A 20517-nucleotide genomic window follows, 5' to 3' on the forward strand; every position below is an offset into this window, starting at 1 on the left:
TGGAAGGGACTACAGGGTGCCCAACCTTTGAAGAATACATTGCTCAAAGACGCTTCATTACCTGTACATCATGAATGCTGACCTCCAGCATCTGACTGGTGGCAGTCTGGGTGTAATGAACATCTATTCCTGTTAAAGTGGTAAACACCAATTCCTCAGGGGCTTTGTTAACCAGCGACAAACCAACTCCCCCATCCAGTTTCACTAAAATCTGCAAATTTACAGCACAGTGAAAGTTACAATTTTACATGGGTACAATATTTAATTCCACGGTAGTTACCAAAGATTATTTTCCTTACGCTGATTTTTAAAATTTATTCTTCTAAGGTACTGACTCTTGGGCATGGTTTCACAGACACTGACAATATTTTAATACCTCACACACGTGTGACCCTTGGCAGTGAACGTCAGGAGGCCAGTAGGTCATCACTGCCCTCCAATTGAGTATCCACCTGATATTCACACCTGTGCAGTTCGCAGATTATTCAACAGAAATTAGTGTGAGAAATGGCTGAATTAAAAGACCAGGAATGAAACTTGGATGTTCTGTTCTGCATGGCTCATAACATTTAATCACTGAGCAACAGGGGATCCTGCATGGTGTATTTACAGACCTGTGGGGAGGAACAGGATAGGAATTGGCTCACACAGATGGTTGGGATGTTAACCAGAAATAGTTTTATCTTCCTTCAAGAGAAAGAAAGCTGTTAGGAAACACTGGAGCCAGGTAATCCAGTGAGCCACGGCTGAGCTCCTCTAAATCCGACTTGCTTTACAGAAGTTGTGTTGAACTAAATCCATCTTGGACTACATTAGAGGATGAATGAACACAGTCAAAATGTGCTCTCTGAATTGGGAAGCATTGCAAAGTGAACCTGATTCAACATTCACAAAACAGTAACAGGTTAGAGTACAGAAGTAGGCTTTTGTTCCCAAAGTGTTTGTGCCTACTCTTTGTTAGAGCAATTCAAAACTAACCCTATTGTCTTCCTCTCTCTTTATGCTCCTCTATCTTTGCTTGAATTTTTTATTCACTTTTCCTTTTTAAAAAAAGCAATGGTTTCTACCTAAACATCTTCCTGTGGCAAAACATTCCTCATTCTAACAATTGTTCTTTAAAGTTTTTTCTGATCGCTTTCCTCAATCTCTGAGTACGGAAAGGAGAATCTATTCTTTTTGACATACACTGTTTAAATAAATATGCAATAGCTCTTGTTGCTCAACATCAACTATTAACTTGAATGTGGGGGTTTTCCAAAATCAACTTTATGTTCTCATTCTTCCTGCTCCATTGAGGCGGCACGTACAGGCACAGTTGTCATTAACTACTGTGTTCAGGTAATACATATCCACCATCAGCAATCCCTCGTGTCAAGGATGATTCTTCTTTGTAGATGGCTGGGTGGAAATGAGATGCCAGCATTTGGCTGTGGGTTTGCAGATACATTGGTAAGGAAACTCTTTCGAGTTATCAACAGTCACAGATTGCAACTCTTTTGAGTACAATCACAGTTCTTGGTTTACGGGAGTGGGACATGAACCCACAACCCTCTGATTCAAAGGCGAGGGTGCTATGAACTGAGCCACAGCTGACACCTCTACATTGGTAAGGAAACTCTTTTGAGTTATCAATAGTCACAGATTGCAACTCTTTCGAGTACAATCACAGTTCTTGGTTTCCAGGAGTGGGACATGAACCCACAACCCTCTGATTCAAAGGCGAGGGTGCTATGAACTGAGCCACAGCTGACACCTCTACATTGGTAAGGAAACTCTTTCGAGTTACCAACAGTCACAGATTGCAACTTCTTTCGAGTACAATCACAGTTCTTGGTTTTCCGGGAGTGGGACATGAACCCACAACCCTCTGATTCAAAGGTGTGGGTGCTATGAACTGAGCCACAGCTGACACCTCTACATTGGTAAGGAAACTCTTTCGAGTTATCAACAGTCACAGATTGCAACTCTTTCGAGTACAATCACAGTTCTTGGTTTCCGGGAGTGGGACATGAACCCACAACCCTCTGATTCAAAGGCGAGGGTGCTATGAACTGAGCCACAGCTGACACCTCTACATTGGTAAGGAAGTTGCACTTGGTTAATAATTCATTAAATGGTTCATTATATACCATTAAGATTGGTGATTCTTTTCACTCAATCTTCGTGTTCATGTTTGCCTGACAGAAAGGAGCTTTGGAAATGTCCAGTACACACAAAGCAGGACAAATCCAACCTGACCAATTACAGCCCCATCAGTCTACTCTCAATCATCAGTGAAGTGATGGAAGGGGTCATCAACAGTGCTACCAAGCAGCACCTGCTTAGCAATGACCTGCTCACTGATGCTCAGTTTGGGTTCTGTCAGGGCCACTCAGCTCCTGACCTCATCGCAGCCTTGGTTCAAACATGCACAGAAGAGCTGAACTCGAGGTGAGGTGAGAATGACTGTCCTTGACATCAAGGTTGTATTTGACCAAGTGTGGCATCAAGGAGCCCTAGTAAAATCGGAATCAATGGGAATCGGGAAAAACTCTCCGCTGGTTGGAGTCATATTTAGTACAAAGCAAGATGGTTGTGGTTGTTGGAGGTCAGTCATCTCAGCTCCACGACATCACTGCAGGAGTTCCTCAGGGTAGTGCCCTAGGCTCAACCATCTTCAGCTGCTTCATCAATGACCCTTCTTCCATCATAAAGTCAGAAGTGGGGAAGTTCATTGATGATTGCATAATGTTCAGCACCATTCGCGACTCGTCAGATACTGAAGCAGTCCATGTCCACATGTGGCAAGACCTGGGCAACATCCAGGCTTGGGCTGACAAGTGGCAAGTAACATTCGCGCCACACAAGTGCCAGGCAATGACCATCTCCAACAGGAGAGAATCTAACCATTGCCCCTTGACATTCAATGGCATTACTATCACTGAATTCCCCCACTGACATCATCCTGGGGGTAACCATTAGCCAGAAACTGAACTGGACTAGCCATATTAATACTGTGGCTACAAGAGCTGGTCAGAGGCTAGGAATCCTATGGCGAGTAACCTCCCCAAAGCCTGCCCACCATCTACAAGGCACAATTCAGGAGTGTGATGGAATACTCTCCACTTGCCTGGATGAGTGCAGCTCCAACAACACTTAAGAAGCTTGACACCATCCAGGGCCAAGCAGCCCATTTGATTGGTACCCCATCCACAAACACTCACTCCCTTCACCACTTACGCACAGTAGCAGCAATGTGTACCATCTACAAGATGCACTGCAGAAATTCACCAAGGATCCTTAGACAGCACCTTCCAAACCCATGACCACTATTATCCAGAACGGCAAGGGCAGGAGATACATAGGAACACCACCACCTGGAAGTTCCCCACCAAGCCACTCACCATCCTGACTTGGAAATATATTGCCACTCCTTCACTGTCGCTGGGTCAAAATCCAGGAACTCCCTCCCTAACAGCACTGTGGGTGTACCTACACCACATGGACTGCAGCGGTTCAAGAAAGCAGCTCACCACCACCTTCTTAAGGACAATTAGGGATGGGCAATAAATGTTAGCCTAACCAGTGAAGCCCACATTCCTTGAATGAATAAAACAAATACAAAATCAAACATAGGGCTTTTACAGGCTACAAGCAAACACAGGAATGAAACACCTCACACACCTCTAATTCTTGTTCAGCTTCCAAATTCTTTAACTTCCGAATTTCACCGATTTCTACTATTGGGCAGTCTTCATTTCCTGTGAGGGAACGATTTGTTCTGCGATGCTGTTGGTCAGTAATCTGTAGCAAACCAATTTGGTGAGAAGGTCAACTAAATTAAAATCACCAATTGGGTCAAACAAAAAAATCAGACCCAAAGGAATCTGTGCAATTACATCAAATTATAAATAGAAATATGAAAACAAATTTTCCACACAAGACACCTGGGAAATTCACAAACTAATCTTATGCAGAAACAAAACTGCTGGTATTATTAGCATCAAGGGGAAGTTTAATACTTTGGGTAGAATTTTTGGTCAGAATTCAAAACTGCAAGATAAACAAGATTTCTGTAGGGTCAAGAACAAAAGGAGGAAAGAAGATACAAACTACTGATATTCCAAAATCAGAGGTAATTAATTGAATTAACTGCAGCCTATTAATAGAAAACTGATAGGTGATAAAACTCAACTCAGTGAAACAATGGAAAGACAATCAAAGAACATGCAAAAAGCAAAAGTGAAAAAGGCAAAAGGGGGCCATGAAAAGAAAAAGAGGAACTTAAAAAAAATAAACTAGAACCTTGCAAATATAGGAGCTCAAAAATAACAACTGCTGAAAGCACAGGGTGGCTCATCATTTATGAGAAGAAAATCAGGCCAACATCCTGGGTCAAAACTATGTTCACATAAAAGGTTTGTATCAAAAACCATTAATGTTTGGAACTGTTTGGAATGAAAAAGTTTGTTCCATGTCACCAATAACCCCTGCTGTAAAGTATATAGGAATGCTGCTCAGATGTAAAGTTACTTAATTTAGTGACCAGGAAAAGATGACATGCTATTCCTGAATTTGGAACAATAGGGAGCCCAGAGACAGTAAAGACAGAGTGGTTAAAATGCCGAGGGACGTCAAGGTCACAGCTGCGGAAAGAACTGAGGCTTTTGGGCAGAGAGGTCAACTAATTTGTGTCTGGGTCCCCCAATGTAAAGGAGAACACATCCTGATCAGCCAAAACTACATTATCATTACACAGTACTTTAGGATTGTCTCACACTGAAGATATGTTTGGAAACATGATCTTTAGCATAGGGACAGCTGAATGAGTTAAGTGCTGTTTCTGCTGCTGTTGCATGTGAATATGCTGAGAAAGGGAAGCTGGAAGTTGGGTTCTGAAATAGTAATCAAAGGTATCCTGGAAAGGACGGTGAAAAGTGCAGGGAACTGTGCATGGCAGTGGAATTGTATAGACAGAATGACAAATGATCTGAGGCTGTGGGATAGACAACGGATAAAAAAAAAGTCATTTTGCTTCCATGAGTTTAGGGGGTGTGATCACAGGTACAAGAAATGGAGCGCATGTGACCCAGGGTCATTTTGATCACTGTTGCAGGGAATTCTTGGTTGAAAAAAAACATTTTAGAAGCTCTGGTGAGGAAAGTGAAGAATTAGACTAAACACAATAAAGGTAAAGAAACAGGGAGAAAGGGAAGGAGTCTTTACAGAAACCATTGCGGGCCGAAGTATATCCAGGCATTTGTGGAATTCAGAAATAGATATCTGTGGAAAGCTCATGTCAGCTGGAAGAGGAGGAATCCTGGAAGGTGAGGGAAGAGTTAGAGTTGAACCATGGAAAGGTGAGGGATGGGTGAAAATTGAAATTCTCAAAATAAGATTCAAAGCAGAAAGCAGAGGCAATGGTCAAGAAGAAGGAATAATTAACAATGGAATAAAGAGTCTTCCATATATCTCAAAAAAAAAGATAAGCACACACCTAGGGTGTAATTGAGGTCCTAGTGTGACACCTTTTATCTGAGGAAGTGTAATGTAAGGAGTAGTTATTCAAGTGGAGAAAAGGGTGGTGATGAATGGGAACTAATTGGACTACTGTTCAAGGAATAGGCTCTTCTGGTAAACAATGAAGGTTTAAAGGGGTTATATGTTCATAACCAAAAGATGATTGGTGGCAGAGAACCTAAAATTGTCAAGTGTTGGAAGGTGGCAGAAGGATCATTGGTATAAGTTGGTACAAAGTATACAAGGGAGAGGGTTGGGGAAGAACAGACTTAAGAAGAAATTACTTTAATGTAACAGAAGCAGGTTCAAACAACTGGTATCAAGGAGAGTCCTGTTAATGTATTTTGTGAAGGCGGTGAAAATGGGCTATATCAGGTTGGAAAACAACAAGGTTGGATGCAGTGTGAGGGGATAACAGGGAAGCTACCTGGGAAATTATGCTTCAGTGTTGGGTAATAGAGTTGTGATCCAAAGGTGGATAGAGCATTCAACCAAGAATATTACCTTCTAATGTATGATAATAATGCTCTCTTTGTCAGCATGTTTGATCATACTGTTTTATTAATCTTGCATTTTAGTTGCACTTGCTAATTGATAGGCAACAGGTTACCTGCAACACTCGTGTTGGACCATCAGGAATGACACGCAAAGCCAGAACTCCTGAACCAGGTCTCATCTTCTGGTTTATGAACTGCTGCTCAATTGGAACTTGTTCTAGGCCAAGGGAAGGATCTGGACCCAGTACTACCTCCGCTCCGTCGTATAAGCCTTTTGATACCTAGATAAATGAGCACAGATACAGTTCACTGACAATCAATATCCCCACAAGCACATTAAAAAGGATGTGAGGAAAAAGGTCAGGGCATATTTATTTCCGTTCTGTACTTGGTCAATGTGCTAAGCACATATGGGTTGACTATAGATGCAGATTAGCAACAACGCATCCACGTGCAGGACAAATTTGTGGCATGGGGCAACATCTCTTGAAATACATGCAGCTTAAAGTATCCTAACCTGCACCAAACCCTACTCAACCATCAGACCCCTGCAATGGTTGAGCTACAATGGCTCCTCGTACACCAATGCCTTGAATTTGAAAACTCCATCTGTGTTCAAATCCCTCCAGGGCCTTATTCTTCCGTGTCTCTGAAACCTTTTCCTGCCCTACAACAGGTCTGATTTCTTGCAAATCTGGACTTGTACTCGTCCATTTGTCCCTCGCCCCACAAAGTAATCCAAGCACATCATCCTTCGTCAAAGGACTGAATAGGCCAGTTTACTAAACTCAGTGATATCACTGATGGACTATGCTGTCTGCTGTTTTGAAGCATGTAAATGGAGTATCTCAATTTGAGAAACTTTCGCCTCCTGAGGCAACTTGGGCAAAACTGGCCAATTCTCTTGGGAACTAATGAACAAACACCAGTCAAGGTTGGGGTATGAACTTGGGTCTTGAGAGCAGCCCTATGTTCCACTTTAATTATGGAGTAGTCAAAAAATATATTTTATTAAAAACAGGGGTATTAGCTTGCAACAAACCTATCTTCACATCACTCATTGTCTATGTAGCATGTCACTACAAAGTAACTAACTGTACGTGGAATGGTTTGAGGTATTTCTGAGTGGTGTGATGATGTTATATAAATACAAGCCTGCCTTTATTCAAATAAAACTGGCAGTAGTATCAAACCATACAGAGCAGAAGGCAGCAAGTTTGATTCTTAACTTATCTCAGCAGTTGGTGCTACAGAATGGAGAAGAGGAAAATATTTTTTATTTATGATTTGTGTGAAAAGTATATCAGTGGATGTTGGGAGAGAATAGGATCAGGATCAAGGGTGATATCCAACACTCTCTCTCTAACATGAATATATTAAATAGGAGAAGTAGGCCATTCAGCCCCTCCAGCCTGCTCCGCCATTCAATAAGATCATGGCTGATCTGTTTGTGTTTCGAGTTCCACATTCCCATCTACCCCCAATAAGCTTAGATTCTTGGAAAAACTCAACAGATCTGAAATGCATCTGCGGAGAGGAACACAGTTAACGTTTCGAGTCCGTATGACTCTTCAACAGAACTAAGAAAAAATAGAAGAGGTGAAATATAAACTGGTTTAAGGAGGGGGTGGGACAAGTAGAGCTGGTTAGAGGGCCAGTGATAGACGGAGATAGCCAAAAGATGTCATAGACAAAAGGACAAAGAGGTGTTGAAGGTGGTGATATTATCTAAGGAATGTGATAATAGGTGACATTAAGAATAGAAAGCAGGACGAGCAAGGTACAGATAGCCCTAGTGGGGGAGGGGTGGGGGGAAGGGATCAAAATAGTCTAAAAGGTAGAGATAAAACAATGGATGGAAATACATTTAAAAATAATGGAAATAGGTGGGAAAAGAAAAGTCGATATAAATTATTGGAAAAAAGGGGGATCGGAAAGAGGGTGGGGACGGAGGACAGAGTTCATGATCTAAAATTGTTGAACTCAATATTCAGACCGGAAGGCTGTAAAGTGCCTAGTCGGAAGATGAGGTGCTGTTCCTCCAGTTTGCGTTGAGCTTCACTGGAACAATGCAGCAGGCCAAGGACGGACATGTGGACATGAGAGCAGGGTGGAGTGCTGAAATGGCAAGCAACAGGGAGGTCTGGGTCATGCTTGCGGAAAAACCAAAGGTGTTCTGCAAAGCGGTCACCCAGTCTGCGTTTGGTCTCTCCAATGTAGAGGAAACCGCATTGGGAGCAGCGAATGCAGTAGACTAAATTGAGGGAAGTGCAAGTGAAATGCTGCTTCACTTGAAAGGAGTGTTTGGGGCCCTTAGACGGTGAGCAGAAGGGAAGTAAAGGGGCAGGTGTTGCACCTTCTGTGGTTGCATGGGAAGGTGCCGTGGGAGGGGGTTGAGGTGTAGGGGGTGATGGAGGAGTAGACCAGGGTGTCCCAGAGGGAACGATCCCTGCGCAATGCCACCAAGGGGGGGTGAAGGGAAGATGTGTTTGGTGGTGGCACTCCTCCATCACCCCCTACACCTCAACCCTGTCCCACGGCACCTTCCCATGCAACCGCAGAAGGTGCAACACCTGCCCTTTACTTCCCCTCTCCTCACCGTCCAAGAGCCCAAACTCCTTTCAAGTGAAGCAGCATTTCACTTGCACTTCCCTCAATTTAGTCTACTGCATTCGCTGCTCCCAATGTGGTTTCCTCTACATTGGAGAGACCAAACGCAGACTGGGTGACAGCTTTGCGGAACACCTTCGGTCTGTCCGCAAGCATGACCCAGACCTCCCTGTTGCTTGCCATTTCAATACTCCACCCTGCTCTCATGCCCACATGTCCGTCCTTGGCCTGCTGCATTGTTCCAGTGAAGCTCAACGCAAACTGGAGGAACAGCACCTCATTTTCCGACTAGGCACTTTACAGCCTTCCGGGCTGAATATTGAGTTCAACAATTTTAGATCATGAACTCTCTCCTCCATCCACACCCCCTTTCTGATCCCCCTTTCTTCCAATAATTTATATAGGTTTTTCTTTTCCCACCTATTTCCATTATTTTTAAATGTATTTCCATCCATTGTTTTACCTCTACCTTTTAGCCTATTTCGATCCCTTCCCCCCACCCCACCCCCACTAGGGCTATCTGTACCTTACTCGTCCTGCTTTCTACCCTTAATGTCACCTATTATCACATTCCTTAGATATTATCACCACTCTTTGTCCTTTTGTCTATGACATCTTTTGGCTATCTCCACCTATCCCTGGCCCTCTATCCAGCTCTACTTGTCCTACCCCCGCACTTAAACCAACTTATATTTCACCTCTTTTCTATTTTTTCTTAGTTCTGTTGAAGAGTCATACGGACCCAAAACGTTAACTGTGTTCCTCTCCGCAGATGCTGTCAGGCCTGAGCTTTTCCAGGTATTTTTGTTTTGGATTTCCAGCATCCGCAGTTTTTTGCTTTTAACCTTAGATTCTTGTTAGGCAAGGGAATCCATCTACCTCTGCCTTAAAAAATATTCAGTGACTCTGCTTCCACTGCCTTCTGTGGCAGAGAGTTCCAAAGTCGCACAACCCTCTGAGAAAAAAAAATTCTCATCTGTGTCCTAAAAGGGTGACCCCTAGTTTTAAAACAGTGCCCCCTAGTTCTGGACTAACCTGCAAGAGGAAACATTCTTTCCACGTCCATCTTGTCAAGACCATTTAGGATCTTATCTAATTCAATCAAGTCACCCTTCACTCTTCTAAACTCAAGTGGAAACAAGCCCAGCCTGTCCAACCTATCCTCATAAGACAACCCGCTCATTCCAGGTGTCAATCTAGTAACCTCTTCTGAACTGCCTCCAATGCACTTACATCCTTCCTTAAATAAGGAGACCAAAACTGCACACAATATTCAAGATGTGGTCTCACCAATGCTCTGTATAACTGAAGCATAACATCCTTACTTTTATGTTCAATTCCTCTCGTATTCCATTAGCCTTCTTGATTGCATGCTGTACCTGCATACTAACATTTTGTGACACATGCACAAGAATACCTAGATCCCTATGCACCTCGGAATTCTGCGGTCGTTCTCCGTTTAAGTGATACTCTGCTTTTTTATTCTTCCTGCTAAAGTAAGTAACTTCACATATTCCCACATTATACTCCATTTGCCAGGTTTTTTCCCATTCACTCAACATTGTGGTTACTGTCAGGGGGCCTGTAGGTCACTCCTACTAGTGACTTCTTGCCCCTACTATTCTTCATCTCCACACAAGCCGATTCGACATCCTGATCTCCTGAACCAAGGTCATCTCTAACTGTTGCACAAATGCCATTCTTGATTAACAGTACTACCCCTCCACATTTACCTAGCTTCCTTTTTTTCTTGAAGGTCATATATTCCTCAATATTCAGGACCCAATCCTTGTGATCTTGCAGCCAGATCTCCGTAATGGCTATCAGATCATATTTACATACTTCAATATGCCCTATCAATTCATTTACCTTGTTATGAATGCTACACGCATTCAGAAACACAGCCTTTAGCTTAGTCTTTTTGTTATCTTTGTGACATCTAGTCTTGATTCTTTGTGCATTCTTTGGTTTTTTTCTCTCTATCCCTTCCTGTCATTCCTCAACCCACATTTCCCATATTACTATTTTCCTCTCTTACCTTGTGTCTACTCTTTGATATACTAAACTTTCCACATTTGATCCCTTGCCCCCACTATTTAATTTAAAACCCTCTCTACTTCCCTAGTTATGCAGTTCGCAAGAACACTGGTCTCAGCCTGGTTCAGGTGTAGACTGTCCCAACGGTACAGCCTCCACTTTCCCCAGTACTGGTGCCAGTGTCCCACAAACCGGAACCCACTTCTCCCACACCAGTCTTTAAGCCACGTGTTCATCTTTCTAATTTTATGTACCCAATGCCAATTCGCACGCAGCTCAGGTAATAATCTAGAGATTATAACCTTTGAGGTTCTGCTTTTCAATTTAGTGCCTAGCTCCTCATACTCTGCGCAGAAACTCTTTCCTAGTTCTACCTATGTCATTGGTACTTACATGGACCACGACAACTGGATCCTCCCCCTCCCATTGCAAGTTCCTCTCCAGTCCTGAGCAGATGTCCTGAACCCTGGCACCGGGCGGGCAACAAAGCTGCCTGGACTCTCGCTCTTTACTACACAGAAGTGTCAATCCCTCTTACTATACTGTCCCCTACTACCACTACGTTCCTTTTTGCTCCCCCCACTTGAATGGCTTCTTGTACCACAGTGCCATGGTCAGTTTGCTCATCCACCCTGCAGCCCCTGTTCTCATCCAAAGAGAATCTCAAACCTATCGGACAATTGCAGAGGCTCACACTCCTGCACTCTGGGTCCCCTTATCTGCCTCACTTACAGTCACACCATTCTGTCCCTGACCAAATCAGAAGATCCTATCTAAAGTGATGTGACTGCCTCCTAGTACAAAGAATCCAAGTAACTTTCCCCTCCCTGATGTGTTGCAGAGTCTGCAGCTCAGCCTCCAGCTTAATGACTCTAAGCCAAAGTTCCTCAAGCCGCAAACACTTACTGCAGATGTGTTTGCCCTGGATCACAATGTTATCCAGGAGCTTCCACATGCTGCAGCCTTGACACATCACCTGTCCTGCCATTCTTAAGATGTTTTAAATAATTACTTAATTATATCAAATCACTTATTTATGCTGCTTTTAAGTATATTTTATTAACCATAACACCCATTTGCATACTATTTAAACCTTAGGGAGATAATAGAACTTACCAATTAGCAGATACCAAACAGCTAGCTCCTTTCCTTTAGTAGAGCAAGAACCAATTCCTACAGGGTGAGAAAGATAGAAAAAGGAAACAAACACCACCTCCCCCACTTCACTGAACACCCCCTCTTACCAAAGTCCAAGTCTTCATTCAGTTACCTCAGCTGTAATCCGTTTGCAAATGAAGGATGGTTGCAAGGGCTGCAATGATTACTCCCCATAAAATAGGAAATCAGAAGACGACAAAAAGGTTAAAAAAAAATGAAACTATTTGCTTTGTGTCAGCAGAATGATAGTTGTCAGGTATTTAAAGATGACTTCAGACTGAAGGATGCCATGCATCTTCAATAAGAAATACAATCCTTGATTATATCATTTATATGTTGCTTCCCCTTTTTAGGTGCCCAGAATGATGTATTATTCTTGCTTTGACAGGCTGGGCACCAGACATGCTTCCAGGTCTCAATTTGCTTCCAAGCTTCAGCTAGTCTTGTTCTCGAGAAGGGTTCAAATTAAGAATTACAAAAACAGCTCAGGTAACTCTTCCAACTTCCTTCCTCTTTGCTCACTGACAAAGTGTCTTTCATTTAGTTTCTCCGTCAACTAGTCAAAGTTCAAGAATGGTTGATCAAATCTGCATCTAACCCCGCTGGTCACCAGCAGCCTTTCAGTAAAGCACAATGATGGTAGTGTGAAATGTTCATTCTAATTAAGACACTGAAATGTCACATCCTACAAAAGCTTCCATCTGGTGAAGTTCCAGATTTGTAAATTTTGTTACAATTTGTAAAATTGACTCGTATGTATGGCAATGCTGGAAAATATCCACAAAAGTGCACCATTATAGATTTTGTCCTTTTAAGTTTGGATAGCCTGAGTATTTTGAGCAAACATTAGGGCTTAAGTGCTGATGATTACAGATCTGCCACTGGGAGTAGTAATGGGTGGAAGCTATTTAAGGTGAAGAGCAACATGCAAAAGGTGGGGTTTTGCTGTAATGTAGGTGTACAAACATGCTGAATAAGCCAGTGACAATAAGAAGCAACTTGAAATTGTCCTGTGTGGCTTTTTGCTCCCTCCCTCATTTTTTCATGATAGAGACTGTAAGGTGAGATAGAGCTAAAGTGACTGTTGAATTGGTTACTTGGACACTTATCGGTGGCTGAAATAAAAATTGGTGAAGGTTCACTCTGCCACTGCCATTGTTTTTACCTGTACTACCATTCTTGGCATGCCGCAGCTCAAACGTCCATCGCGGAAAAACCATGTCTGTGTACCGCTGCGACGCCGCTCTGGCTTTTTCAGCATGAGTGGTTCATATCTGCAACAGACAAAGCGAGGCAAAATTATATAAATATATATAAAAACTAATAACCCCAATACACACTGTGCAAATAAATATAAAACACTAAGAGTAGCTTCTTTGCTGAGCTAACGGATAAATATGCTGCCCAATGTAATAACAGATTAGAGTAGAAAGTCTCAGGTCTAATATCCAGTCGGTGTGAAGCCAGGGTGACATCTGGGATATAAAATTTGCCTTACAACATGCCTGAACTAATGGGGGAAAAATTAGTTAGGGTTTCTGCTCCCAAATGCAATTTAGTGATTCATGTGCAAGTGTGGACATTGTGAGATAGCAGGTTCAATTTAAGCTGAAGCCTGTGATACTTCCCCACCCAATACTGAATAAACAGCCTGCAATCATTGAAGAGTGGTTCCGATGAAAGGTCATCAATCTGAAGTGTTAACATTTGGGTGAACTTTACTGTTGCGGGGTGGGGGTGTGGGGTTTTTTCCGGTAGGAATTATAGCCCACAGTTTGCCGATTTTAAAAAAGGGCTGGCCCACTGCGATAATATGCTGGGGGCAGCCTCAACATGGCGAGAATGAGATTTCTCAAAACGGAGAAGGGCAGCATCTTGGGCACAGGGGATCCCCCAAAGGAGGTACCTCCCCTCTTCCTTCCTGCCTTTTACCTGGAGATGGCAGAGTAATGTGCTAACCACTACTATAGCAGTGGAGACAGAAAGAGGTTCAACTGGCAACCTAAGGGGTTTTGGGGGGGGGGGGGGGGGGGGGTGGGCTGGTTGACTCAGCTCTAGGGCGGAGGCAGTGGGCTAGCCACCTGTTTTATTTTACATGCCTCCCAACCTTCATATATGCCAGCAGAGGGGTCCTTAAAACTCCCCCCTTTGTTTCTCTCACCCGAGATGCTGTCCGACTTGCTGAGTATTTCCACATTTATTTCAGATTTCCAACGTCCAAAGTATTTTGTTTTTGAGTTGAAGAATGGCCATGTGAGTGAGGAACTGGAGGCTTGGCAGTGCAAGATTAATCACTTTCAAAGGGGGAGAGAAAAACTAGGAAGATATGGGATGGCTAGAATGGAACCTCATTATGTGGGGAAGCCATAGGGATGAACCATACTTCATTCATTCCTTGGAAGGGCACACTGTAGCACTGAACTGTGCCAGGGCAAATTCAGTAAGAGGTTCTACAACCATCAAGTAAGGGCCATTTATCTCATACATAGCCTGTGAAAGGACAAGATTGTATCGTCTCCCTTATCGTGGACACTACACTATCCAACATCCCGAAAAAAGTCTTTCCTCAATACTCCAATCCCCAAAAGTAATCAAGCAAAACGCTGGAATTTTCTGCCGTCCTCACACTCTACTTGATTCATTGAAGACAACACGGAGGGCTGATGACAGTTAAGGTACATATTAGAAAATTATTAATTCAGCTAACAGGTCTCCAGGAATGACCAGAAATTGATGTCATAATCACTGGGCCAAGATCAGATTGGGAATCAAATCTTGAATCGTTTGGTCACTAACATGAAGGAGATGAATTCTCCCCTTAGATAACACAATAAGGCAATTTACAATTTTTTTCTATTCATTTATGGGATGTGGGCTTCACTGGCTAGGCCAGCATTTATCGCCCATCCCTAACTGCTCTTGAGGTGGCGGTGGTGAGCTGCCTTCTTGAACCACTGCAGTCCATGTGGCGGAGATACACCCACAGTGCTATTAGGGAGGGATTCCAGGATTTTGACACAGCGACAGCAAAGGAACGGTGATATGTTTCCAAGTCAGGATTGTGAGCGGCTTGAAAGGGAACTTCCAGGCGGTGGTATTCCTATGCATCTGCTGCCCTTGTCATTCTAGATGGTAGTGGTCGTGGGTTTGGAAGGTGCTGCCTAAGGAGCCCTGGTGAGTTCCTGCAGTGCACCTTGTAGATGGTACACATTGCTGCCACTGTTGGTGGTGGAGGGAGAGAGTGTTTGGTGAAGGGGTGCCAATCAAGCAGACTTTGTCCTGGATGGTGTTGAGTATCTTGAGTGTTGTTGGAGCTACACTCATCCAGGCAAATGGGGAGTATTCCATCACACTCCTGATTTGTGCCTTGTAGATGGTGGACAGGCTCTGGGGAGTCAGGAGGTGAGTTATTTGCCGCAGGATTTCAAGCCTCTTACCTGCTCTTGTAGCCACAGTATTTATATGGCTAGTCCAGTTCAGTTTCTGGTCAGTGCCCCCAGGATGTTGGTAGTGGGGGATTTAGCGATGGCAATTCCATTGAATGTCAAGGGGTGATGGTTAGATACTCGTACGTTGGAGGTGGTCATTGCCTGGCACTTGTGTGGTGCGAATGTTACTTGCCACTTGTCAGCCTAAGTCTGGATATTGTCCAGGTCTTGCTGCATTTGGACATGGACTGCTTCAGTATCTGAGGAGTTGTGAATGGTTCTGAATATTGAGCAATAATCAGTGAACATCCCCACTTTTGACCTTACGATGGAAGGAAGGTCATTGCTGAAGCAGCTGAAGATGGTTGGGCCGAGGGCACTACCCAGAGGAACTCTGCAGTGATGTCCTGGAACTATGATGATCAACCTCCAACAACCACGACCAATGTCCTTTGTGCTAGGTAATTCCACACAGCCTTATAATTGTTCACAAAGTCTGGGTGGTTTTGTCTCTTATCAGAATGTTAAAGTTTAAATTCCTATCGCCTAACATGCACTACAAAGTCTTTTTCCCCTGTTCACCTTGCCCTAGTTTACCTGTAGTCAGTGACGGCAGCCAAGCCTGCAATGTCCAGAACCAGTTCAGAGTTTGACTGTCTACTGGAGGAGGGTTTGTTGGGGTTATGAGGAGGAGAAGAGCCCTCATGGCATAACATCCCATTTCCAGTCATGCGCCAAAGCTGTGATCTTTTACCTGGTTCCTGGATTTGCATAGAATGAAGCAGAATTTCAGGATGGTTTATAGGTTAAAACACTGAATAAGACATGCTAGAACTGTGAGTTAGCACAAGCTAGGTATAATAAAATATTTCAGTAATGTAATAAATTTAATTTAACCACAATAGTTTCTCCTGACCACTCCTAAAGACATCTACACTTACTGGGCTATGGTTGTAAGGCGCTGGCTGCCTTGAGTACCTTGCCAAACTGACCATTCTTCATGTTCAAACTTTTACACTCAGTGCGAGTTGCCTATCCAACCATGAAGGGCATTGCAGCCACACTCAATACTGCCCTCTATCAGTGACCACACATGTGCATTCCAGAAGAGAGGCGCTGGATAGAAATAGGAACTTTGATTTATTTCTCCTTCCTCCCCCACCAAGCCCTCAGGGAATTCTCACCTCAAACCACCTACATTATAACCCTGTGTATCTATGACTATGCTCCAAAAGTACTTCATCAGCTGTAAAGTGCTTTGTGATGTCTGGTGGTCGTGAAAGGTTATTATAAGTGCAAAACATTTCTTTCATGCATTGCAGCTATTAAGCTTGAAGTAAACAGAAGTGCAGGGCTAAAAGCAAAATACTGTGGATGCTGGAAATCTGAAATAAAAAGAGAAAATGCTGGAAAAGCTCAGCAATTCTAGCAGCATCTGTGGAGAGGAAAACAGAGTTAATGTTTCGAGTATGTATGACTCCATACGGACTTGAAATGTTAACTCTTTCTCTCTCAACAGATACTGCTAGGACTGCTGAGCTTTTCCAGCATTTTCTGTTTTTATTTCAGAAGCACGGGGCTACTGATTCTCCACTGCATTACCTCTGTGTGCACTATTACAGGTCATGTAATTTTAAACAACAAAGCTTAGTTCTCAATCTGATCTAATTATAACAGTCCCATAAGTGCTAAACTAGTTTTGTTCCACTCTTCCTGCTGCTGTTCTCAATTCTTCGCCTGATTGTCATTCTGACAACTCCCCGGGCTTTCAAATGCAAATATATTGACTGAATCCAGCAAAGACCATTATTCCTCTCCCCTCCACCAAATACACCTTAATGCGAATAATAAGAATACAAATTCCCTCCACTACCATGTGGCTAACAGCATTGTTAAATAAAAATTAAAACTGGCTACTTCTGGGGCTCACTACTGAGCCTTGCAGACCAAGGCAGTCCTCAGTATAACCCCTGGTCTCTGCAGAATTAACTGATCTGAGAAACAGTGCTACAACTGATGTCAGCACCCTGGACTGGGCTGGGGGAGAAACTACTATCTAGTTAGAATAGAATTGGACTCAGCTGAGATATTCCCCATCATCAAACAATAGAAAATATTGTATCTAAGCACAACACTCACTGCCTCTATGAATCGGTGGAAGAGATAGAACTGTACTCCCAGTGCGTGTCAACATCTTCCAGAGAGGAACAGGAAAAGTGTACATATGCGTGTTTTGAAAGGGACATAAAGTTCACAACCATACTTATAAGTTGCATCTATGGTTTCTGTTCAATTCCAACTGCACTGAAAATGTTCTTTGCAACAAAGTTGAAAAAAAAGCTGAAGGTTTCTACACAGATGTACTTTTTTTTCTGTTTACCTTTTTTTTCAGTATCACTCTTCCAGTTTTGGGTGCAACATCCAGGACTAATTCTGCAAAACTAATACTTTTCTTTCCAGAACCTCGAGCAACCGGCCTCCCGGAAGATTCTGTGAGCCTGATTTAAAGAAACCACAAAGTTAATATCACAGCTTTCATCCAGAACAACATGCATCTCAACAGCAGCACCTTTTACAACCTGGAATCACTGATTTAATTCCACTGAAGTGGAATCACTGATTTATTAGAAGAAAATGTGGCAGCTAATAGTGAACACCAAAGTGCTATAGACAGCAAAAAGATAAATGGTCAGATAATCTGTTTTGGTGGCGTTGGCTGATGGCGTTGGTTGAAAGGTAATAGAAAGGATACTGGTAGAACTTTCTGCTCATCTTTGAATAGTGTCATAGGATTTTTCTACCCATGTATGATGCAATGTCAGGTGAATTCTTCAAGCAAGAACCAGATCAAATACAATAAATTGAGAGTAGAATGAAGAGGAAAATAAGCCTGGCAAGGAGAGAATATGCAAATAGAATGGCAATTAAAATAAAAGGAAACCCTGAGGTTTTCCCACCACCATGTAAACAGTAAGTGGTTGTAAGAGTTGGGGTGGGCTTTTTTACGGACAAAGAGGGTAAAAAATGCTTAGCGGTGCAGGGCATAACTACAACACTTAATGGGTATTTTGTATCGATGTTTACCAAGGAAGAGGATGCTGACAAAGTATTGGTAGAAATGGGCATGGTAGAGGTAATGGATGGAGTGAAATTTGATCGGCATGGTGTAGTGGGCAGGCTGGCTATGCTTAGAGTGGATAAATTACCTGGTCCAGATGGCTTGCATCCCAAGTTGCTAAGGGAAGTGGGAGTGGAGATTCTGGAAGGGCTTGCCATAATCTTTCAATCTTCCTTAGATATGGGAGAGGTGCCAGAGGATTGGAAAGTGGTAAATGTGCTACCCTTGCTCAAGAAAGGATAAAAGGACATTCTCATAACTACAGGCCGGTCAGTTTAATCATCAACGGTGGATTAGATTAGAAAGAATTAAGAGGCACTTGGAAAAGCTTGAGTTAATTAAAGAGGCCTAGCACAGATCTGTAGAAGGCAAATTGTGTTTGACTAGTCTAAACAAACTTTTGATAAAGTAAGAGAGAAAGTTGGTGAGGGGAATGTGGTGTATGTTGCCTATCTGGATTTTAAGGGCATTTTTGACAGGTTGATTAACAAAATTGAGGCTCATTGAATAGGAGGGTCAGCATCAGCTTGAATAAAAGAGCATAAGATTTGAGGACACAGAAAACAGTGAGCAATGGTAAAGAGTTGTCTTTCCAACTGGAGGATGGTAGACGGTGGTGCTCGCCAAAGGTCAGTGCTTTTGACATATATAAATGACTTGGATATTTGAATACAGAGTAAAATTTCAAAATTTGCTAGTGATGCCAATCTTGGAAGTGTGGCAAACAGTTAGGGTGATACCAATCGACCGCAACAAAGCATAGATACGCTCGCAGAATGGGCAAACAAATGGCAGATGGAATTTAATACAGAGAAGTGAGAGGTGATGCATTTTGGCAGAAGGGAAAGGAAAGGCAATACAAACCTAATGGCACAGATCTAAAGAATGTACAGGGCAGAGGGACCAGGGGTTTCATGTGCATAGATCTTTGAAGGTGTCAGGAGATATTGAGAGAGTAATTAGTGACACATATGGGGTTTTGAGCTTCATAAATAGAAGTATTGAGTACAAAAGCAGGAAAGTTATGCTGGACCTTCATAAATTTCTGGTTGGGCCACTACTGGTCACCAGGCTTTAGGAAGGATGTGAGGGTCCTTAAAGACAAGAATTTTTTTATAAGATTATGAAAGGTTTAGTTAGTTAAGTTCGATGAGGAAAAGCTGTTTCCATTCTCTGATAGTACAAGGACTAGGGCACACCAATTTAAGATTTGGGCAAAAGGCACAGGATGGATGTGAGGAGGAATTTTTTTTTTACAGAGCAAATGGTAATGAACTGGAACTTGCTGCCTACAAGGGTGGTGGAAGCAGAGAGAATGATTTCAAAAGGAAACTGGGTGAGCACTTAAGGGAAATAAACTTGCAGGGCTACGGGGATAGAGCAGGGGGAATGGGGCTAGATTTCTCTACAGAGTTGGACACGATGTGCTCAACATCCTCCTCCTGTGCCATAATAATTCTATGAATCTTTGAGGGCAGACAGAGCCTTGATTTAAGATCTGATCTGAAAGAGGGCACCATTAGCAGTGTAGTACTTCTTTGACACTGCACTGACACATCAGCCTATGATGCACTCAGGTTTCTAGCCAAAATTTTACAGCCACCCAGGGGTGAGATGGAAGATTTTGTTGTAAAATTGGGTGCCATGGCAGTGGCACCGTGCCTGCTGCCTACACCCCCCCACTGGTCCTTGCTGCAAGCTTACCAGCAACAGAAGAGGTGTCGGGTGGCCCATGAGCTAATTGAAGCCCTGAAGAGGCCAAGCAATGGGTACTTAAAGACCTTATCCCGACGCCCCTGGGATTTTACCCGTGGTGGGTGAGACCAGCATCAAGTGTCCAGCCCACCATGTTTCACCTGGTGGCTGGGGAAGAGAGGGAGGCGCTTTCTTTCAGGCCCCCCAATCCCCCCACACTCGCCAAAGTAATTCTACCCCTTCTGCCTCTACGCTGACACTTTTGGCCATCCCCATCCCACCCCGGCCCAATCCCCCTTGCTGGGGTCTTCTAGCCTTATCCTGGCAAAACCCTGGACTTACCATTAAGTCCTTGCTCCATCACTGCATGTCCCCTTTGGCAACTGACTGCAGTCCCAGCAGTGGCAACTGCTCCTAGTGGTGCCGTTGGGACCAGAGAGTTGGCAGCTCTCAGAGGGAGGACCTCCTCCTTGAT

The 20517-nt window shown here is 43.3% G+C and overlaps 1 protein-coding gene across 1 annotated transcript in view; it reads right to left on the reverse strand.

The window, feature by feature from the left end:
- The window catches only part of vps13d (vacuolar protein sorting 13 homolog D), a 280943-nt gene that overhangs the window by 84586 nt on the left and 175840 nt on the right, over positions 1 to 20517 (reverse strand). Inside the window, exons 54-59 of the mRNA XM_078558176.1 lie at positions 17610 to 17727; positions 15827 to 15990; positions 12967 to 13075; positions 6110 to 6277; positions 3664 to 3783; positions 62 to 211 (exon numbers count right to left, since the gene is read on the reverse strand). Coding sequence (XP_078414302.1) covers positions 62 to 211; positions 3664 to 3783; positions 6110 to 6277; positions 12967 to 13075; positions 15827 to 15990; positions 17610 to 17727 — 829 coding nt within the window. The remainder of the gene's footprint in view (positions 1 to 61; positions 212 to 3663; positions 3784 to 6109; positions 6278 to 12966; positions 13076 to 15826; positions 15991 to 17609; positions 17728 to 20517) is intronic.

The sequence above is a fragment of the Cetorhinus maximus genome, chromosome 15, assembly GCF_964194155.1.
Source record: "Cetorhinus maximus chromosome 15, sCetMax3.hap1.1, whole genome shotgun sequence".
Taxonomy (NCBI): Eukaryota; Metazoa; Chordata; class Chondrichthyes; order Lamniformes; family Cetorhinidae; genus Cetorhinus; species Cetorhinus maximus.